General features: G+C 47.0%; 1 protein-coding gene across 2 annotated transcripts in view; it reads right to left on the bottom strand.

Annotated features, from left to right (window-relative positions):
* The window catches only part of STS (steroid sulfatase), a 183,770-nt gene that overhangs the window by 72,194 nt on the left and 89,941 nt on the right, over positions 1-21,635 (bottom strand). For both annotated transcript variants that reach the window (XM_027095477.1, XM_027095478.1), the window contains exons 3-6: positions 15,555-15,695; positions 12,229-12,350; positions 12,013-12,135; positions 10,154-10,577 (exon numbers count right to left, since the gene is read on the bottom strand). In XM_027095477.1, coding sequence (XP_026951278.1) covers positions 10,154-10,577; positions 12,013-12,135; positions 12,229-12,350; positions 15,555-15,691 — 806 coding nt within the window. In that variant the 5' untranslated portion in view covers positions 15,692-15,695. The remainder of the gene's footprint in view (positions 1-10,153; positions 10,578-12,012; positions 12,136-12,228; positions 12,351-15,554; positions 15,696-21,635) is intronic.

Here is a 21,635-nt window from a genome sequence, read left to right as displayed (position 1 = left end):
ACAAAAAAAAAAAAAAAAAAAAAAAAAAAAATGCAGGATGTGATTGGCAGAGAAGGATGAGCTACGGCACGCCCAACAGCTTGGAAAAAAAATAAGAAAACTGAGGAAAGAGGCAGCCACCAACATTACTGGCATTTTAGAATCACAGGGATCATGAGACGAAGGCATTTGAAAACGTGAGGTGAGGATGAAAAAACAAAGGATAAAGTGGGGGCAACAAGCAAACAAGGGAGCCCAAGACGAACGTCCTTCATAAAGAGGGCAGGAAGAACAGGTGAGCTGAGTCCAAGAGGTACCCCTTTGGGGCTCAATCAATGACCACGGGTTGTGATTTCTGTCTTGTAATGTAGGGGGACCCTGGGTGGAAGGGGAGAGGGCCATCCATGCGTTGATTATAAATACGCCCCTATGGACAGCATTATTTTTCTATAATCTCTTTGGCATCCAGTAGACTGCCCGTGACAGATACCAGCCAAGGTGCCAGGTGTCCAAGAAGACTGATGAGGTTTTATACACAAAACCCAACCCTGGAACATTTAGGGAAGCGTACCCAGCTGCACAAACTCTGAACCGCGAAGATTTACCCTCCGGGAACAGAGGTGTGATCAGTGTAGCACGGGCATGTGGGCTGGACAGACATCCACCATTACTGCCCTGCACACATCCTGAGATGTGACTGATAGCTTGATCGCTGGTGTGGGGGGAGGAACCCTTGCTCAGCCTTATCCTTCAAGAGTGCAGGAAAGGCCATCCTCCCTCGTTCACAAGGCCCAGGTCTCTCTTCTCTCTACGACCTTGAAAACTAAATGATGCTGGAGCAAGTTGGCGGGAGGGAGATCTCTCCATAACTGCTTAGCTCCTATTTTATTAGCTGCTTCAGTAAACAACTCTCTTGAAAATTTATTGCCACTGTCTCGCACGCTGTGTGAAAAGATAGAACTTTCAGCTGCTACATGCCTTCCCTCTATTTGTTACCAATACAGAAGGCAGCTCTGCACCTTCCCGGCAACCTGCAATCACTCCAATCTCAGAGTCAAAAAGATTTACATCCCGTCCATGCGTGAGTGAAACCTAGGCAAGAAGATGGCCATGGCATTATTATTATTATTTTTTCTGTCTGCCACAGTCTTGCATACCGTGTTCCTCTTCTCAAAGTCTGACCTTGATTATTCACCGAGTGTCCCCATTTGAGTCTGCGTCGGGAATGACAGGAATGCAACTAGGGACATCTGTGCATTCCTCCTGAGACCCCTCAGATGCTGGTGATTAGACGAAGGCATAAACCAGGTAGTGCTGTCAACAGTCACCCGGCCGGAGTCCGTGTGACCACCATTCTGTACGCACAGAGGTGGACACGCCTGGCTGTTCCCTTCATCCATCCAGGCCTTTCACATCTATTCTGCCCACGTGACTCCACGCACTAAAAATATAAAGCTAAGCTGGACCGGCTCCTGCCATCAGCAGCCCACAGTTCAGACAAGACCATCAATAATTGGTCTCAGCTGCTTTAAGTTCCACGATGGAGCACATCAGAGGATGGATACAGAGAAGGAGAGTGAATCTCAACCTGGTAGGGGTCAGGACTCACTCCTGGAGAGAGAGAGAGATTCCAGAAGTTCCTGCCGTGCGCTTTCCATAAATGCACCGGTGTCTGAGCCACTGTCCCCTGGGTGCTATTCAGATACAGCAGTGGACGATGGCAGAGACGTAACCTGTGTCCTTACCTGGTGAGCTTTTAAAAGCACACTTTCTACGGCATGTGGTCCCAAACGATTCACTGAACACTTCAGAATACATTTTTTAAAACAAAAACCCCACTATATGGATTTTTACCGCTAACTGAAAGATACCACTAATAGGATGACGATTAGTTGGGACGGGGGAAAACCTGGGAACAATTTTAACTTTCTACTTCTTTATATTTTTATACTGCTTTGATTTTTTAAAGTAGCACATGCTACTTTCAAAACCACAGAAAAACGAAGATCTATCTTCAATATAAAAACAAAGACAGGAAAACCATGAAAGCCACCTTTCCCCCCACAAACACAGAGGGAAAAGAAATAGATACCCAGGTGTGAAAGTCGGTTTGTGTAACGAGATTTGAGATGCTGCCCTGACTTTAGTCATGCTGGCATCCCCCCAGCTATGACAAGCACCCCTGCTTCCCCACAAGCACCCCTGCTTCCCCACAATGGCCTCATCTCTGAAGCTTCATGATGGGCTCTCTCTGTGAGACGATCCTTCACAGACAGCCTTGCCTCTGACTCTGTGTCACTCCTATAGGTTATATGGCTTTGTACCCACAATGGGGTACAGTGAGGACGCCTGACTGGAGACAGCATCCATCATCGGGCTCAACCCTCCACGCACAGCTGGACTTCAATCAAAGGGCTTGCGGTCAGCCACACGCCCCATTCCGGAACAGATGGTGGGAAGATTCTTTGATGCTTCCGGCTTTAAATTACCTGGCGTTCGTTTGTTAAGTATCCTAACCCGGAGGTATTGAACATCTGTAGGAAAAAAAGTCAAATTTCTTTATGCTTCAGGTAGTAGGAAAGAAGAAGCTATGGAAATCGTTGTAATAGGAGATTTGACACTAGGGAAGAAGATGGATTTCCAAACTACTTCTGTATCTGCTTCTGCTGCTTCTTCAGTTTCTGCTGCTTCTTCTGTTTTCGCTTCCACTTCTGTTTCTGCTTCTTCTTCTCCTTCTGCTTCTGTTTCTGTTTCTCGTCTTCTTCCTCCTCGTGTCCCCCTCCTTCAAGTCTATGCTTGGTCCCTGGCAAAGACGACAGGCTCACGACAAACTGACGAGAGGCCCTGTCCACTCTCAGCTTTCTAGACAGAGCCCCTTCCTCTTGGGAGAAGGCCCCCCGCCCAGTTAAGTGGACACAAGGATCCTCATAGACTATCTCTGGGGACAATGCAGGTGGGCGATGAGTGGGGACTGCCTCGCCGAAGGGGTCATCGTGACTTGTCCTGGAAGCAGGTAGAGGAAGTATGGCTGAGTAATCATGCCAAGTGCTCAGGAGTGCCCTAAAAGGATGGGGGTACAACAGCATGGGGGTGTGCCCCCTTGAATGGACCCTCCAAGGGAAACAAACAAGACTGCCTGTGTTACCCCATCCCAGGAAATCTGCCCTGTCTGGGATACCTCTGTCAGTAGGTGGATGCCCGATATAAAGATAGGTCATCTATTCTACAGGTTCCCTCCCAGCCTGGACCCACGAAAGAAGCACATGCAGGATGTGAGCAGACCACCCTCACGCTTCGCCAGAGGGAACCAGGGACGTGAGTATAATGGGGATCCCTTCTAAGACGTGGAGCGCACAGCAATTCACTCAACATCAGGACCGAATGCTAAAAAAACAGGCCAATATTTTTAAAAATCGAGAAATGTCCAACTTAAAAAAATCCCCCGAAATAGTCCCCCGCACACACGCAGATCGGTATTTCTGATTTCTCTGGAACGTTGGGATGCTGGGAGTACCACCCGCGCTCCTTCGGGACAGCAGCTCGCGGGAGCTCTCAGGAGTCAGCCATCCGAACGGGCTGCACCAAATCCAGCTCCCTCGGGCCCCAAGCCTCATCCCGCCCGGCACGCATTTCCTTGCCAGCCGGGGCCTCGGCGTATTTGCGCCTTAACGCCTGACGTACCAAAGCTCGCACCTCCTGATTCCCGTTTGGGTCATACTCCTGGGGCACCAAAGAGATCTGGGGGTTTGATGAAAAAGGGAAGGTCCGAGCGCGCTTTATCCAGACCCCATTCAGGTAGGAATGCCGTGGGCCTGGACCCAGGATGGCTACAGACGAGCATCCTCCAGGACCGCATTCCGCCTGCGGCTTTGCTCAGCCTGGAAGGAGGGGCGCGCCCAAAGAACCACTCCCCGTTCCTAAATTCATGTCCTGCTGCCCGATGAAAGGCAGAAGACGAACCAAGGGACTTCCCTGGTCGTCCAGGGGTTAAAACTCCGTGTTCCCAATGCAGGGAGCCCAGGTTTGATCCCTGGTCACGGCACTAGATCCCACATACATGCCGCAACTAAGAGCCCACCTGCTGCAACTAAGACCTGGCGCAGCCTAATAAATAAATAAATATTAAAAAAAAAAAAGGAAACCAATCAAGTAGCATCTACCCTTACTGAACAAGACAATTCTTTGATTATCTAACCTTTTCACTTTTGAACGTGTCTGTACGCGCGTGTCTCCCTGTGTGTTGCCCTTCATCTTTCATCCGATTTACTTTTCTCACCAAGAACTAAAGTCAATGGTGCCCCTATTCTTTTCTGGCTTAAACTAATGAAATGATCCCTTTGCTCCAAAGAAGCTTTGTGTCCAATCACAGCTATTCATCACGGCCACTGAGACCACAGCCCCGCTGGCAAGGTGAAAGGCTAGGCTGGAGGTGCCCTGCAAATGCTTCTCGGGACCCTGAGTGTGCAGAACGCTGACAGCACTAGGACAGGATAAAAGGTCAGATATCCGATGATATGTTTATCAGCTGTCACGGGTCTGAGGGCGTTACCAGGACACAAGCGATGCTTGTACAAAGGCGTATTTATTTACTAGAAAACTGCGGACTACAGAAAAGGTCTGGGGTGGGGGGCTCTTCCCCATGACTCCCCACCAAGGGCAGGACATTTCCCTGTGGATGTTACTGCCCGCAGTCACTCATACTCCCCATAATTCTGATGTCACGTGGCTTCCCTGTGGGGAGAGGTCAGGGATCAGGGTTTGGTAAAGTTAGAAAAAGGGGATCTTACAACTCTGGGGAATCCGATGAAAAGTAGAACTCTATGTCATCTCCAGCTTTTGGACTTGTTTTCTGGTAGACCCTAAAGGACACTTCCACGAAGCACAAGAAATATCTGAAAATGAGCTTACCTGAAAATGGTTAGCATTGATTTCACTTTTGATTATAGGCTTTAAAGCTACAAACACACACACACACACGTGTGTGTGTGTGTGTCTGTGTCTGTGTGTCTGTGTGTAATGTCAATGCAACTCCCATAAACCAGGACCTGGAGAACAGAACACTCCTGGTAGATTTCGTATGCATTTATGAATCCAGTAACTGGATACCCTAAACTATACAAATTACGTGGGTTTGTATAAAGTCACCACTTTGGAGTATTTCTTCAGAGTGAGGGTGTCTTTACTGGCAGAGAAACACACAGTGGTTCCTTTCAACTGAAATGCTTTTTCTAGCAACGAAACGCCGGTTTCAGTGACTTTAGGGAGGGAAGGGGCCAACAAATCTGGCTCTTGCCGTGGCAGAAATGACCCGGGTTCGCCTCTCTCTATGAAGGACGATTGGAAACGTGAACCTCTTTCCACCCGCTGACATCGCACCTTTTTCAATGCAGTTCAACCTGAACTAAAAAACTACCTTGGGAACAAAATTAACTTGCTAAATTCACCCGTCACCACGTAGCCTTTATCTTTTCGGAATGCTCAGCCACTTCTCCCTCGCCACGGTTAAGGATTGTACTACGAACATGAGTTTATCTAAGAATTCCCAGGTGTGTTCTCCTTTGGGGGCATGGGACCCGGACGCTTCCTTCTGGAGAAGGGGTATTGAATTTCCTAGTCTCCTTCCAAATAATCCACACTCGAACCTTACTGGTAAGTCTGCAGAGTATAGCAAGGAAGGCAGCAAGCTTGTTATGGTCCGCTCAGGAGAGCCCTCACAGAGAGTTAGATATGGGTTCTAACCCGCCATCTACTATTCCCTGTGGGGCTTTTGCTCTCACTCCAAAGTTCTGAGCCTCAAATTCCTCCACAAGAAGACATCTCTTCACCCATCTTCCAGGGTCCTTTTGTAGCATGTAAGACGTGACGGGTATGAAACGTGACCAAGAATACGTGTATAGCCACAGTGCCTGGCGTATATCTAACCGGTATCTGCTAAAACTTGAACACATCCCTAGCTGGGCACCCAAGCTGGATCTGTTTTACAAAGCATGGATGAGAGTCATGACCAGGGAGAAAGGTGGAATGACTGAAGGGCCCTTCATTCAGGGCATATAAGGAGGATTAAGTATCTCTAAGAAATCTACAGGTCATTCCTTTCCTGTCAGAGCAACAAGGATTTCTTGCTAATTAAAGTGTGTTTAGGATGACCTGTCTCGAATTACTGTACAGCTTAGAACATGTGTTGAGCTAACTATCTAGGTCTCTAATAGTAGAAGCATCTTCCCGAGATAAGTTCTATCCCTAAAAGAGTAAATTAGGGTGAGGGATCGTGGAGTGCACAGTTATATATTCCACACCGTCACTCTCCTCAACTTGGAAACACCTGCTTGTAATCCCGGGGCACGTACATAAAGTTGGTTCAGCAGACTTCATCTGAGACAGTCACAAACCAATAAAGCATCATCCCCTTATGCCCTTGTCATCTGTATCTTCACATCGCAAGTCAGTATCTCGAGAACAAACGTCTGAGTATAAATCATTTCATCCACAAGGCTCAGAGAGAGAATATAAATGTTAGAAATGAGAGCTTAAATCATTTTCCTCATCACCTTTGACAAATGAACCCAGGGAGAGCTGTGTACCCCAAAACTGGTTTTTAGATCAATACACTGAAATAAAGCACTGGTTTCAATCGGAAAATTTTGATTCAAGAGCATTTGAATAAACTTCACAAACACTGTTATTGCTTGGATGAGGTTTTCCTTCTTCTGCTTCTGAGTAGCCCTGAATCCATGTCTCACAGAGCTCGTCAGCCCTGCCTAAATTTCTCAGGATATTCTGGTCAAAGAGATACACATTTAAATGTCTTCAGATCCATGAAAAACATTTTTATAAATATGATAGTGTCACAGTCTGTTATGATTCTTTGGTACCATATTAAGGCAATTCTCTCTAGATTCCTGAAAATAACCATTCAGCAAATCAGATATCTCCTGTAACACAGGAAGACGATGTTACCCAAGGATGATTTTACCTAGATGTTTAAAATCTTTGACTCTTCAGATAATGTCCATGAGAAGGTTTTGGTGTGAATGACATCATGGTACACACATGGTAGTACTGTCCCTAATACTGACCAATTTATGCATTGCTCCAATGTGGGCAATAGTCGTTTACATTAGAATCACCTATTTAAAGACTAAACCCTTTTCAAATAATTCAATAAGCATAACCTCCCACTATGGTGTTGCTAGAGCATCCTAAATATCTAGTTCTGGAAGAAAACTGCAGAAACCCCATTACAATCCAGATAAACTGGTTGGACCGCTAAGTATTGGAGAAATGCAAATCAAAACTACAATGAGGTATCACCCCACATCGGTCAGAGTGGCCATCATCAAAAAGTCTACAAACAATAAATGCTGGAGAGGGTGTGGAGAAAAGGGAACCTCCTGCACTGTTGGCAGTAGTGCGAGTTGATGCAGCCACTATGGAAAACAGTATGGAGGTTCCTTAAAAAGCTAAAAATAGAGTTACCATATGACCCAGCAATCACACTCCTGGGAATATATCCAGAAAAAATGAAACCTCTAATTTGAAAAGAAACATGCACCCCAATGTTCACTGCAGCACTATTTACAACAGCCAAGACATGGAAGCAACCTAAGTGTCCATCAATAGATGAATGGATAAAGAAGATGTGGTATAAGTATACAACGGAATATTACTCAGCCATAAAAAAGAATGAAAGAATGCTATTTGCAGCACCATGGATGGACCTAGAGATTATCATACTAAGTGAAGTGAGCCAGACAGAGTAAGACAAATACCATATGACATCACTTCTACGTGGAACCTAAAAAAGTGATACAAATGCACTTATTTGCAAAACAGAAACAGACTCACAGACATAAAAGACTTACGGTTACCAAAGGGGAAAGGGCAGGAGGAGGGATAAATTAGGAGTTTGCAATTAACAGATACACACTACTATACATAAAACAAATAAACAACAAGGACCTACTGTAGAGCACAGGGAACTCTACTCAATATTTTGTGATAACTTATAATGGAAAAGAATCTGGGAAAGAATTTATATACGTACATAGTATATCTATAGTATATGTAACAGAATCACTTTGCTGTACACCTGAAAGTAACACAACATTGTAAATAAACTACACGTCAATAAAAAATAAATGAAATTAAAGTTAAACAAAGATGAACTGGTTGAGGTTCAATACCCTTAGGCTAATCAAATTTGTTTCGATCCCGTCCCAAAGTCATACGCCAAGGAACCCATTAAAATTCCTCCTAATCATATGAATATTCATATAGCCTAGAGATTCAATCATCTGTGTCCAAACACCACATGCTGTCAAGATGTGCCTCACCCTGGACGTTGAGGATCACTCCTGAAGCCTGTGATTTTATCAGGAGCGTTATTATTCACCCCCTCCCCACAGGTTTCTGAGGGACTGCTAGTCAATGGACAGGGACAGGAGAGGGTTCCGCTGCTTCCGCAAGTTTGCCAAACAGCAGACGGTTGTATTGTGGCTTAAACGGGTAGGGCTGCCATCCACAGAGCGCCACTGTACCTGGGAAGGGCCGTTCTCTTACTCGTAAAACACTGTAAGGCTCACCCATGAGGTAAAAGCTTTGTCTGCCATGCAGACTGGGACCCACTGTTGAGTCATGACATTCATTTCGTGTCACAACCAGATAATTAAAAAAATAAAATAAAACAGAAGGGAATCAGGAAGTATCAGAAGTGATCACTCTATGAAGAAATAAATCCTTTCTGGAAACTTTTGCTTCGGTTAAACATCTGTGTATGACATCTCATTGGATGATGGTGTAAAATGTATGTCTTACGAAGTTCAGAAGCTTCTGCATTAGATCATGTTAGCACCGCCTTCTAGAAAAATCTAGGCAGCTTAGCGATGGTGCCGTTCTCTAACAGCAAAAACCCACAGATGCTCTAGTATTTCTCAGAGTGTTCTACGGGAGTTTAGAACTCTAGGGGAGCTTGTTAACAGGGAGAGGCAATGCCTTACCTTAGAACTACTCTCCATAGGAATTTCTCAACGTAAGACTGGCAATGTTCAGATTCAGCCAGGACCCCAGCACCTCCCTACACAAAGTCTGAGGACTCACAGTTCTCCACCTACAGTCAAGAGCTTTTCCCCTCTTCCCTTCTTGGTCTACCTGTGGGAAGTTCCAACGATCCAATTTTCTACGCCACCACGTACTGAGCTATCAAAGGCAATCCCACAAGGGACAGATCTGCGCCAAGCGCCACGCCCACCATGCGGGTGTCCGTTCAAGTGACGGCCGCCTCTGGCCGTGCGGGCCGAGGGGTAGGCTGACCGTGAGCACTGATAGCTCCACAGAGTCTCCAGGTTCAAAATCACGGACACAGATGTTCACCAGCGTGCTGGCCAGCTGAACATCCTCCCCTCTCTCTTAAGAATCGAATTATCAGTATGTCCTTCATCACGCCATGTTGCCAGCTTCCTCCACTCTCTGGTGCCTGAACAGACCTGCTCTCGTGGGCAGGGCAAGTAACCACCAAGGCCAAACATCTGATTTTCACACCGCATTCCCACCTTTCTCTATAGGACTATCCTCTAAACTTTTAAAGGCAACAAAACAATTTTGTTCGTTTTTAACAGCAGGTGTTCCTGAGACAGGCTGCTGTGAAGCCCTCCGTGGATGGCTACCCCCTTCGCTGACCGCAAACACCAAAACTACAAACTCAAGAGGCCCCAACAGACTCCCAAGAGATCATCTGCTTCACCCAGCTGACTCTCAGAGTTGCTCTGCTCGGAAACGTGCCCAGAATATTGGGGATCTCCTCACGTTGTTTATGTCGTATAACATCTACAGTAAACAATACACATGACCTTTCCTCTCTTAATCACACACCTGAAGAGTAAAGACCGTGGTGATGCCTTAAGGTCCCTGTTGTCACCCAGACATTTTTGGGGCATGGCCTCATAAGCAGAGGACGTGCGGGAAACTGGCAAAACATCTCTGGGGGGAGCCCAGGTCATGGCAATTCCCGACCCACTCCCCCCACCGCCCAATACACGCCCAGCTGGAGAAATCTCCCAACCACAGAAGGGGAAACATGGCTCAAAAGGCCACCCCGGTTCCTCCACCTCCATGGAAACACCTGAAATAGCATATGACATGTGTCCCAGGCAGCATCAGGCTGGGAGGCGATACCTACCGTTGTATGAACTGGGCCGCGTCCGCTGTGAGCCTCTGCGTGAGGTTGTCATAGGACATGGGCTGCTGGGTGATGTCACGGTTCCTCATGAGGAAGCAGTTCAGGGGCCGGAAGTAATGCAGGAAGCACAGCAGGCCGCCGAGGACCAGGGCAGCCAGGAAGAAGAGGCAGAAGAAGATGCAGGGGGGAACCTGGATGAGCCCCAGGCACCTGAGCACGGCCAGGGTCAGCAGCGTGATGGCGATGACCTGCAGGGGGAGGAAGACCAGCAGCCTTAAGGCCCTGGTGAACACGCTGCCTTCTCCCGGCTTGCAGTCCCGCAGGTTGGTCACGGGCAGCCCGTGGAAATAGTCGAAGCCATGGCTCAAGGGGTGGTGGCAGAGGTCCGTTCTGTTGTGACAGCTGGTGCCAAGGTGCCACTTCCCTGAGCAGACAAACAAACAGGTGGCATGTTTAGTCCCCATGAGCACCCCGACACGAAGGTCAGCTTCTGAGTTGCGCATGCTGGAAGGCGGCCTCTTTCTGCATATTCATCAGCCAAAACCATTCTACCGTTTCCACCTCCGTTTCCAAAAACGGTAGGGTAGGAACCACTCTCTCCACCAGAAAACAAGAGGGGATTCAGTGACTGGAAAAAATACAAATAAAATGAAAGACACACACCTCACATACTTCATAGGCAGGAGACAAAACTACATAGATGAACACCAACGTTTTTGGGGGACATGTGTTTTTTTTTAAAGACATTTCCTTAAAAGGAAAGTCTTAAAACCAACTTGATTTTGTCCCTGAAATGTCAGAAGTGGAAATGAATCCATATGTAAAAACTACCCCTGAGGCATGAGGAAATCATACTCATAACTCAGTAATTACTGTAAACACCTATAAACACTTCTTATAAAATGTGAACTGTCCGGGACTTTCCTGGAGGTCCAGTGGTTAAGGCTCCGTGCTCCCACTTGCAGGTGACACGGGTTCGAGCCCTGGTCGGGGAACGAAGATCCCACATGCCACGCAGTGTGGCCAAATAATAAAACAGAATAAAAATGAGGGCTTCCCTGGTGGCACAGTGGTTGAGAGTCCGCCTGCCGATGCAGGGGACGTGGGTTCGTGCCCCGGTCCGGGAAGATCCCACATGCCGCGGAGCGGCTGGGCCCGTGAGCCCTGGCTGCTGAGCCTGCGCGTCCGGAGCCTGTGCTCCACAATGGGAGAGGCCACAACAGTGAGAGGCCCACGTACCGCAAAAATAATAAATTAATTAATTAAAAAAATTGAAATGTGACTGTATCACTAAATTAGGGAGTGCCTCACACAAGAGAAAAAGTGATGGTGGTTTGAGAAAATGTGGGAGGAAAGAGAGCAGTCATTTTGCTCCCATGAGATGTTCTAGGGTTCCTCTGATGACCTGCATAGACCCAAGTTTATCAAGTGAAAGGGGAGAAGGATTCGTTCCTACCCAGGGGATAAAGTCAGTGGGAATGTCAACTGAGAAAAATTCAGACGCAATTTTAGTACTGAAACGTAAAATGTAAACCTTTATCAATAGTATGGTGTGTGTGTGTGTGTGTGTGTGTAGTTTTGCATGTTGTGTGTGTGCATGATTAGCTATCCATTTCACCATCCATCATCCATCCACACACATACACATACATACATAAATAAGGACACACATCTACACATTCCAATAGCACATATAGACACATGGTGTTTGAATTTAGCATTGAAATAATTTCTCCCCTATTTACAGTTGTGCAAACGCTATCAGTCAGTTCATCTTCAAGAAGGCTGCTCTCATGCCCTCCCCAATTTCCCACTCACCCAGGTCCTCGCACCACCCCGCCCCCACCAGCTGCCCATACCTATCAGAGCTGTGGAATAGCCTTGATTCTTCAGGAGCTTGGCGAACGTAATCTCACTGTGGGGAAGTCCTCCCGAAGAGGCGGAGAAGACGAAAACTCCCACTTGGGACCGAGATGCCATTCCTAAGCCAGGAGAAACCCACCATTAGGACAGGGGAAGCCCTAGGACTGGGAGGTGGATCAGGGCCGCAGCGACGGAACCAGGAGGTTGGGTACCTGAGCGGATGGGATACCGGCCCGTCATGAAGGCCGCCCTGCTGGGTGTGCACAGGGGTGATGCTGCCAGGTGCTGCGTGAGCTTCACTCCCCCTCTGGCCAAGCGGTCGATATTGGGAGTCCTGGAACAAAGACTCAGGTCATTCCTCGTGACCCTGAAAAGAAAGCTTTCTCTCTGGCTTTGTACAGTGAGTCGCTTGTCACTTATCCAGGGAAACTGCGATGGGACAGGGGGAAGGAAGGGGACACAGCACTGAGACTCAGAGTGACAACAGAACCACACTGAGGATGAAATCATCCAGGTCTGCCCTCTCCAGGGGCCCACCCATGCCCCCCTGGGGGCTCTGAGCTGCTGATTTAGGAGAGAAGCCAAGTCCTTACAAGGGGCTGCTCTGAGAAGCGGGAGGGGCAAGGGTCAAGGTCTCTGTCCTCCGTCACCTGTGCCCCCCACCAGTCACCTCCGTGCCCCAAACGAGAAAGCTCTGGGAGCAGCCTGACTCTTCTCTTGCCAACTACAGCCAAAGAGAAGCTCCTAACCAGTTCTCACCAGGCTCTGCCGACTTTCCACATGGCCCCAGGGAGAATGGGGTGACGGCACCGTCTGGGGAAAGGGACGATGGGCTCCAGGTGCATTTACCAGGGATCGGTAACAAAGGGGTCACAAACTCCAGGGAAAAGGGACACAGCAACATGGAAACACGACATGCCGTGAGACACGCACACCCTGAGTGTTTTTTTTTTTTTCCGCTAAAGAAACACTCATTTATGGGCTGACTTCTAGGATGACGCCTTATGCAGGACAAGCCATCCTGCCACCTCTTATCCAGGACTGGTGTGGTCCATCACCTTAGGAAATCATGCCAGACTTCCTAGGCATTCAGAGGGCAAGTTCCTTCAGGGCTGGGTTCACGCTGAGTGACGATCCCTTATCCTCCAGTGGGAACCCCAGCGCCTGCCCCTCTGCCAGGCTGCTCATCTTCTATACTTCAGTTCTGAGCATAGATGGGACTCCCCCCACCCTGCCATGGCCTCCTTGTCCTGCGGGAGAGGCCTGTTCCATCTGTAGGATGTCAGTCCCTATGCCCCATCACGGCAGCTTCCTCCCTGTAAAGGGACGGAGTGGCTAACGGCACTCCCCTCCAAGACTTCTGCCTGTGGCGTGGGGCACGTATCTTGTTCCGTTGTGATGCCACTGCTTCCCTGGTTCAGCGCCCACAGGCTAGTCCTGTAACAATGCATGGCTCGAAGGGGAAGGTCACGGCATTGCACTGTACTGTCAAGCTGCTCGCTCATCTATTAGTTTAACTTACGCCTTTAACTCTCAACGTTTCCGCTTTGCTTTGGCCTTAAATTACAAGATTCTGAGAACACTGAGGCTGTCTGTATATTTGACTTAATCCGCCTAGTGCCTAGATTGGCCACTGAAAAATCTGACTATTTTGAGGTGTGATATTATAAAACGTAAAATGGAAAATGTCCTTCAGAAAGAACTGGGGAGGAAGTGATGAATTGGAATTTGGGATTAGCAGATACAGACTAGTACATATAAAATAGATAAACAACAAGGATTTAGTGTAGGACACAGGGAACTGTATTCTTTATCTTGTAATAAACTATAGTGGAAAATGGAAAAGAGTCGGAAAAAAAGAATATCTACATATATAAATGTATGTATAAATATATACATAGTATATATATATAAATATATACATATATATTGATAGAAAACTGAACCACTGTGCTGTACACCTGAAACTAACACAATGTTGTAATCAACTATACTTCAATTAAAAAAAATAAATAAAAGAACTGGATGCTAATATGGAGGACAAGGCAGATTTAGGGTATTATTGATATGAATTCTTACTTAGGATTTTATAGCCCTTGTTTTCTTTTGGATAATTGGCAGATGCTGAACCTTAAAGGCTTGACTGTGATTTTTTAATTAAGACACCTTAGTAGGAACAGTTATCTATTATCTCACTAAAGGTTAGGAATAGCATATCTAATATTATATCTAATACTCATATCCTATGGTATTTTAAAATGATACTTAAAATGAAAAAAAAATAAATTGTGACATCGATAAGAAAAATTACTCACAAGGTTCGTGTCTGAAATGCCTAACAGTGAGATCTAAACTTTTCACAAAATGAAGCATAAGGTGAGGAAGGAAACATATGTGGTCAATTAAAATTTTAAGAGAACGCTGAGTGCAGATCTTATCCTTGCACGTGCTTTAAACAAAATCTAACAAACATCATAGGTCAGCATACATTTTAAAAATAACACGTGACATCTGACACACAGAATCAGGTTGGAAGTGACGTCACATTCGGCTGCATCTTGCAGGCCGGGTCCTCCTCAAAAGTGTAATTTACTTCATGTTTGTTTGCTGCCACATAACGATGAAACAGATGTCCTGAGACGCACGGTCATGTTGTACAGAAGAGGAGGACCTACAGCGAGTGGTGTGAACACACATCGGACCCCGTGGCACTCAGCGGCACGTCCCTGTGAGCTTCAGCTAATTATCTGTAGCTCTTATGAGAAAATTCTGGTGAATCCCACCCTCTCCTTTCATTTTGTTTGCGCTCATCACGTGTGAGGTGAAGCTCTCCACAGAACCACAGTTATGTCAACATTTCCCCATGATCACATAGAGAAAGTGCACCCCTAAGACCAACATTCCACTGCACCCTGACCGACTAATTCTAAACCCAAGAGCCCTACACCGGGGGGCTGGGGAACAAAACACCCTCCTCTGTCCGAGTCTGGTTCCCACTGTGTTTTCCCTACCATTGTAGTCACCCCTAGCCCTTGAAAAGTTCTGACACCATCAAACGTGACACATGTCCCCAGGACATCTGTCCCTGGCCGGTGTGTCTGCATGAGAATCCAGCACAGCCTGGCCCAGAGGTGGAAGGAAGGTACAGAGGTGACAACGAGGGGTTGACAAGGGGGGATGGATTAGGTCCCAATGGGAACGGAGCCAGAGGCCAAAAACAGAAGACAAAACAGAAGAGGCGAACCAAAGGGAGGGAAACATGATGATGGGAAACAAGCCACAGACTAGGGGCGAGGAAGAAAGAATTATGATGAATACCTTCCCAGTGAGCCGTCTGAGTTCATCCAACAGTGATTCGAATAGATAAGTCATCACACCTGCCTACTAACGCCTGTGTGTGTCTACATAAAGTCGTACAGGAAAGTGCGCCGTTTGGGGGCTCTGAACATTTCCCCGTGGCCTGTGCTCTGTGAACACGCGCTGCCCATCCCAGGACGGCAGCCCGTGAAGGGAGCCCTGTGTTTACACGTCACCCAACCTGAGGGTCTTGTTTCCATAGCAGCCAGGATCCCCAATGCCAAGGTCGTCGGCCATCAGCAGGACGAAGTTGGGCGTTGACACCGCATGGCTCCGGGCCTCATAGATGAACAGCAGCAGAAGCAAAAGCGTCCTCATCTTCCTGCAAGGGGCAAGGGGAAGAGAGACATGAAGGATGCTGGCCTGAGGCGGCCTACCCTCCTTCTCTACGACCCTCCCCCTCCTCCCAGTAGAGGACATTCTGTCGACCCGGCCACCCCCGACGACAAGGGCTGCAAAGCATCTAAGACGGCGAAGAACTATCCTCTCTGTCCTGTGTGTCTGTTTCCAAAACAAACACTTCTTTCTCCCTGGATAGCAGTGACCTCTCCTTTCTACCCCAAACCAAAACATAGGCTCTGTCTAGAAAAATGAAGACACAATCACCTCTTTATGGAAGGCAGGCTCTGTGTCATCAGCTGAAAGTTCTCTGCACTGAAAAAAAAACCGGGCATTTCAGGACAATCCAATTGTCAATGTCAAATCCTTTCTAAAACTAGCCACGAGTTTCGGCGTAGCGGCTTTTCAAAGGGAAACACGTAGAGCTGGGCGTGATGCAAACCTTTCCAAGCTCAAGGAAGACATGGTTCACAGGTGGGGCAGCTCTGGGTGCTAGTAGGTGGCAGCAAACGCAGTGGAGGGGAGGGAAAATCCATCCACCTTCTATGGCTGTCATCCCAACGCACACTCACCCCCCTGCCCCGGCATTTCACCCCTTTCAAGAACGACGGGCCGGAGGACTTTGGGGGTGGATGCACACCTGAAACTCCTGCTCTGATGCCCGTAGGAACTACCAAGTGAACACTCAGGAGAGGGACAGAACCTGCCCGCGTCTGAGCAGCCGGGGGCAGAAGCATCCTCAGGCCTGTCCCCTTGGGTGGGGTTCAACGTCCTCAGGGCCAGAACAAGGGGCCAGACCGAGGGATGCACACACCTGAGCTATCGCTCACCTCGAGAGAACTCAGGACTTAGGGAAACGAGAGGAAACCTTAGCAGAACCTGCAGCATCAGGAACTCATCAGGGGCGGGAAGGGGCCTGGGACGTGCAAACCCCACGGGAGCTGTGGGGTTCCACAGGAGGCACGATGGCCACATGCAGCAGAAATCCCATGAGAGTTTCGTCGGAGCAAACAACACGGGTGCTGCTTCCAGAGGACACCCGGACGCCAACCCAGCCACCCTCACGTGGTCCTCTTCTTTTACTGCACCCCCTTGCTCTCCGTCACACGGATCCTCACCTAGAGTGGGATGTGGAAAGACAGCCCAGCCCCCAAAGATGTGCAGGCCCTCATCCCTGGAGCCCACTTGGAACGGGACGGTTCTCTGTCATGGGAGCTGTGCTGTGCCGGGACCCCTGGACCCACTCACTCGATGCCTGCAGCGCACCCTCCCACCCTGGCTTGTGCCACCAAAAAGTCTCCCGACGCTGCCTCATGTCCCCTGGGGCATGAAGTCACCCCCAGTGCAGAACCACCGAGTCACCGTCGGCCCATCACCCTCTTCATCATCTGTAAAATCATCGGCGAAACCTTCGCTCCTGTATGTACATGGTGACGCCTCACTCCCTTTGCTGTCATAGGCGGGCAGCTTGGCTTCTGTGGAGGGACTTGGAAGCTCCAGCCCATCTGAGCAACTGACTTTCTCCTTTGCACCCACTAGTACATCTTCAATGCTAACAGGTCACGTTCCTCGGACATCCCGTGTCCCCGTCGGTCACAGAAGCCCTTGCATTCCTGGGCATGTGGGCAACAAGCTCAAAGAGGCTCTTCGAAGAGGACCTTAGGCTCCGAGCATTCCTTTTCGTCTTGCCTCACCTGTGACTTATCTGTCTCTGGTCCACGTGGACCATCTCTCCCCACCACACCTTTTCATCAGATGTTCTGCTCTCCGAACAGTCATCTTGCCAGTTGCCTTTCTGAGTCCAGATCAAAGGACCCTCACCCCCAGTGCGTGGATAACTGGAGCCATACCTTTCTCTCTTGACCTACTTTCAGTCTCCCCTCTCTGTCTCTCAAGGATCTTTTCACAAAGGCAAACTCGGCGCCCTTTGTCTAAAGATAACGGACAGGGAAATGTGACCATTCAACGTGCTCTTCTAGAGCTCACTCTCTCATTCCTGTCTCCCGCGTGCTCTCTTTGGTGGCCTGTCTTTGTCGGGGAGTAGAGGCATGAGGGCAGAATGAAGAGTCAAGGGTCTCGTATCAGCTCAGGCCAGCCACTACAAGGCCTGGGCCACCTCCTCGCGTGGGCGACTCATCCACATTTCACCAAGATGCCATCTCTGCGGTCGGGCAGTCAACTAAACGCCTGTTTCTTTTTTTTTTTTTTTTCAGTGCAGAGAACTTTCAGCTGATGACACAGAGCCCACCTCCCATAAAAAGATGGAAGGAAAGGGTCTCCGTGAAACCAAGATCCCCGCACCCCCATGTTCGTCACAGCATTATTCACAATAGTCAACACACAGAGACAACCTTAGTGTCCACGCACGGATGAAGGGATAAAGACAATGTGATATAATGGAAAGCTACTCAGCCTGGAAAAGAAAGAAATCCTACCACTTGTGACAATATGGATGAACCTGGAGGACGTTATCCTAAAGGAAATAAGCCAATAACAGAAGCACACATACCGCATGATCTCACTCATATGCAGAATCTAAAAAGAGAAAGTTCAACTCATAGAAACAGAGAGTATAACTGCGGTTGCCCCGGGCGGACGGGGGGCGGTGGCACAGAAGAAATGGGGAGATATTGCTCAAAGGGTATAAGCTTCCAGTTATAAGATGAATAAGTTCTGGGAAGTAATGTGCAGCAAGGTAACTATAATTAATAACACTGTATTGTATACTTGAAATCTGCTTAAACAGTAGATCTTAAGCACTCTATCCATAAAAAGAAGTCTTAACTGTGTGGGGTGACCAATGCGTTAACTAACTTGACAGTGGGAACCACTTCATAACGTATATGTCTATCAAATCACCATATTTAAATATACGCAATTTTATTTGTCAATTATACCTCAACTGAGCTGGAAAAAAAAAGAATATCCCCTTTCCCTCCTTCTAAGAAAAAGAAAAAGAAATAAGGGGTTTCCAAAATGATAAAGTACTAGACAAATGTAACTTGTTAGGAGAATTTTTGTCTTTCGATAGCTTTGCAGCTAAAAGCCATTCACTGACAATTCAACCAAATCCGCTTCCACAAATGCCTATGAGGTAAAAATTGGCTAAAAGACACCATGACGGTCTTGTGATGGTTTCATGGTCGAATGAGTCACTGAATCATCCTGCAAGGTTCCAAGCGGCCAAACGAGATCTTCCATGAACCCACTGAAATAAGTGACAGATGTGGCTTCTGCAGATGAGCTCCAATCCTGCTTCCCCTGCTTCACAGTGGTGAAACTGTAGGACATTTACTTAGCCTCTTTGTCATCATTTTCTTCTGTGAAATGGGGATTATTTTGAGGATAACATGATATACTTAGCACTATGACTCAGTAAGGAACTCGTAGGTGCCAGTACTTGTTAGCTGCAGTTATCAGCAGCATTACTATAATTTTGTGTAGACTCTAATAAGTACAGTCACACAGCTTTAAATGAAGATGTGGGAGGCCAACTAAAAGATGGCCCGATGACACCCCTCCTGGTACTCACATCTTGCATAATCCCCTCCCCATGAATGTGGCTGGACTTTGCAACTTGGTTCTGACTAACAGAAGATGAAAACAGTGATGTGACATCACTTCTGTGATGAGGCTGCAAACGACTATGACCTCTGTCTTTCCAGCAGACTCTACTTCTTGCTGGATTTTGATTAGCTCTCCACATTGGAGAGACACCCATGACGAGGAACTGAGGACGGCCTCCAGCCAAGAGCCAGCAAGGACATGAGACTCTCACGCCACCAGCCTACAAGGAACTGAACCCTGCCTACAAGGATCTTACTGAGCCTGGAAACAGAGCTTGCCTCTGTTGAACCAGTGTTGAACCAGTAGATGAGACCACCATCCAGGCTGGTACTTTGATCCAAGGAGAGGAGCCAGCTAAGCTGTGCCTGGGTTCCTGACCCATTGAGACGGTGAGATAACAAATGTGTGTCACTTTGAGCTGCCAAGCTTGGGGGCTGTTTGTTACACAGCAGTAGGTAACTAATACAAAGTGCAGTAGCTTAAGATGGGAAGTTCAGCTGTGCTGATGAGGACCTGAAAAAAGCTTTCCATGCTGGTGGCTCAGAAGGTCATGCTGAATGTATTTTAAGAAGATGTTTCATTATTAATGAGTAGGAGGAATTTATATAAGTAATTTAAAGATACATGGCTCAACTTTTATTTAACATAGTTTTGGAAGTCCTAGCCATTGCAATCAGAGAAGAAAAAGGAATAAAGGGAATCGAAATTGGAATAGAAGATGTACAACTGTCACTGTGTGCAGATGACATGATGCTCTACATAGAAAATCCTAAAGATGCTACCAGAAAACTACTACAGCTCATCAAAGAATTTGGTAAAGTTGCAGGACACAAAATTAATACACAGAAATCTCTTGCATTCCTATACACTAACAATGAAAGATCAGAAAGAGAGATTAAGGAAACAATCCCATTCACCACTGCATCAAAAAGAATAAAATACCTAGGAATAAACCTACCTAAGGAGGCAAAAGACCTGTACTCAGAAAACTATAAGATACTGATGAAAGAAATCAAAGATGACACAAACAGATGGAGAGATATACCATGCTCCTGGATTGGAAGAATCAACATTGTGAAAACGACTATACTACCCAAAGCAATCTACAGATTCAATGCAATCCCTATCCAATTACCAATGGCATTTTTTACAGAACTAGAACAAAAAATTGTACAATTTGTATGTAAACACAAAAGACCCTGAATAGCCAAAGCAATCTTGAGAAAGAAGAACAGAGCTGGAGGAATCAGGCTCCCTGACTTCAGACTACACTACAAAGCTACACAGTCATCAAGACAGTATGGTACTGGCACAAAATCAGAAATATAGATCAATGGAACAGGATAGTAAGCCCAGAGATAAACCCATGCACTTATGGTTACCTAATCTAAGACAAAGGAGGCAAGAATATACAAGGGAGAAAAGACAGTCTCTTCAATAAGTGGTGTTGGGAAAACGGGACAGCTACATGTAAAAGAATGAAATTAGAACACTCCCTAACACCATATACAAAAATAAACTCAAAATGGATTAAAGACTTAAATGTAAGGCCAGATAAACTCTTAGAGGAAAACATAGGCAGAACACTCTTTGACATAAATCACAGCAAGATCCTTTTTGATCCATCTCCTAGAGTAATGAAAATAAAAACAAAAATAAACAAATGGGACCTAATGAAACTTAAAAGCTTTTGCACAGCAAAGGAGACCATAAATAAAACAAAAAGACAACCCTCAGAATGGGAGAAAATATTTGCAAACAAAGCAACTGACAAGGGATCAATCTCCAAAATACACAAACAGCTCATGCAGCTCAATATCAAAAAAAAAAAACAAAACCAAACAACCCAATCAAACAATGGGCGGAAGACCTAAACAGACATTTCTCCAAAGAAGACGAACGGATGGTCAAGAGGCACATGAAAAGATGCTCAACATCACTAATTATTAGAGAAATGCAAATCAAAACTATAATGAGGTATCACCTCACAAGAGTCAGAATGGCCATCATCCAAAAATCTACAAACAATAAATGCTGGAGAGGGTGTGGAGAAAAGGGAACCTTCCTACACTGTTGGTGGCAATGTAAACTGGTACAGCCACTATGGAGAACAGTATGGAGGTTCCTTCAAAAACTAAAAATAGGGCTTCCCTGGTGGTGCAGTGGTTGAGAGTCCGCCTGCCGATGCAGGGGACACGGGTTCATGCCCTGGTCCGGGAAGATCCCACATGCCGCGGAGCGGCTGGGCCCGTGAGCCATGGCTGCTAAGCCTGAGCGTCCTGAGCCTGTGCTCCACAATGGGAGAGGCCACAACAGTGAGATGACCGCGTACCGCAAAAAAAAAAAAAAAAAAAAA

Source organism: Aethalodelphis obliquidens, unplaced genomic scaffold (genome assembly GCF_003676395.1).
Source record: "Aethalodelphis obliquidens isolate GAN/ISIS:26980383/991018 unplaced genomic scaffold, ASM367639v1 scaffold91, whole genome shotgun sequence".
Classification (NCBI taxonomy): domain Eukaryota; kingdom Metazoa; phylum Chordata; class Mammalia; order Artiodactyla; family Delphinidae; genus Aethalodelphis; species Aethalodelphis obliquidens.
Note: the sequence above shows the minus strand (reverse complement) of the source record. Positions and strands in the feature narration are given on the sequence as shown.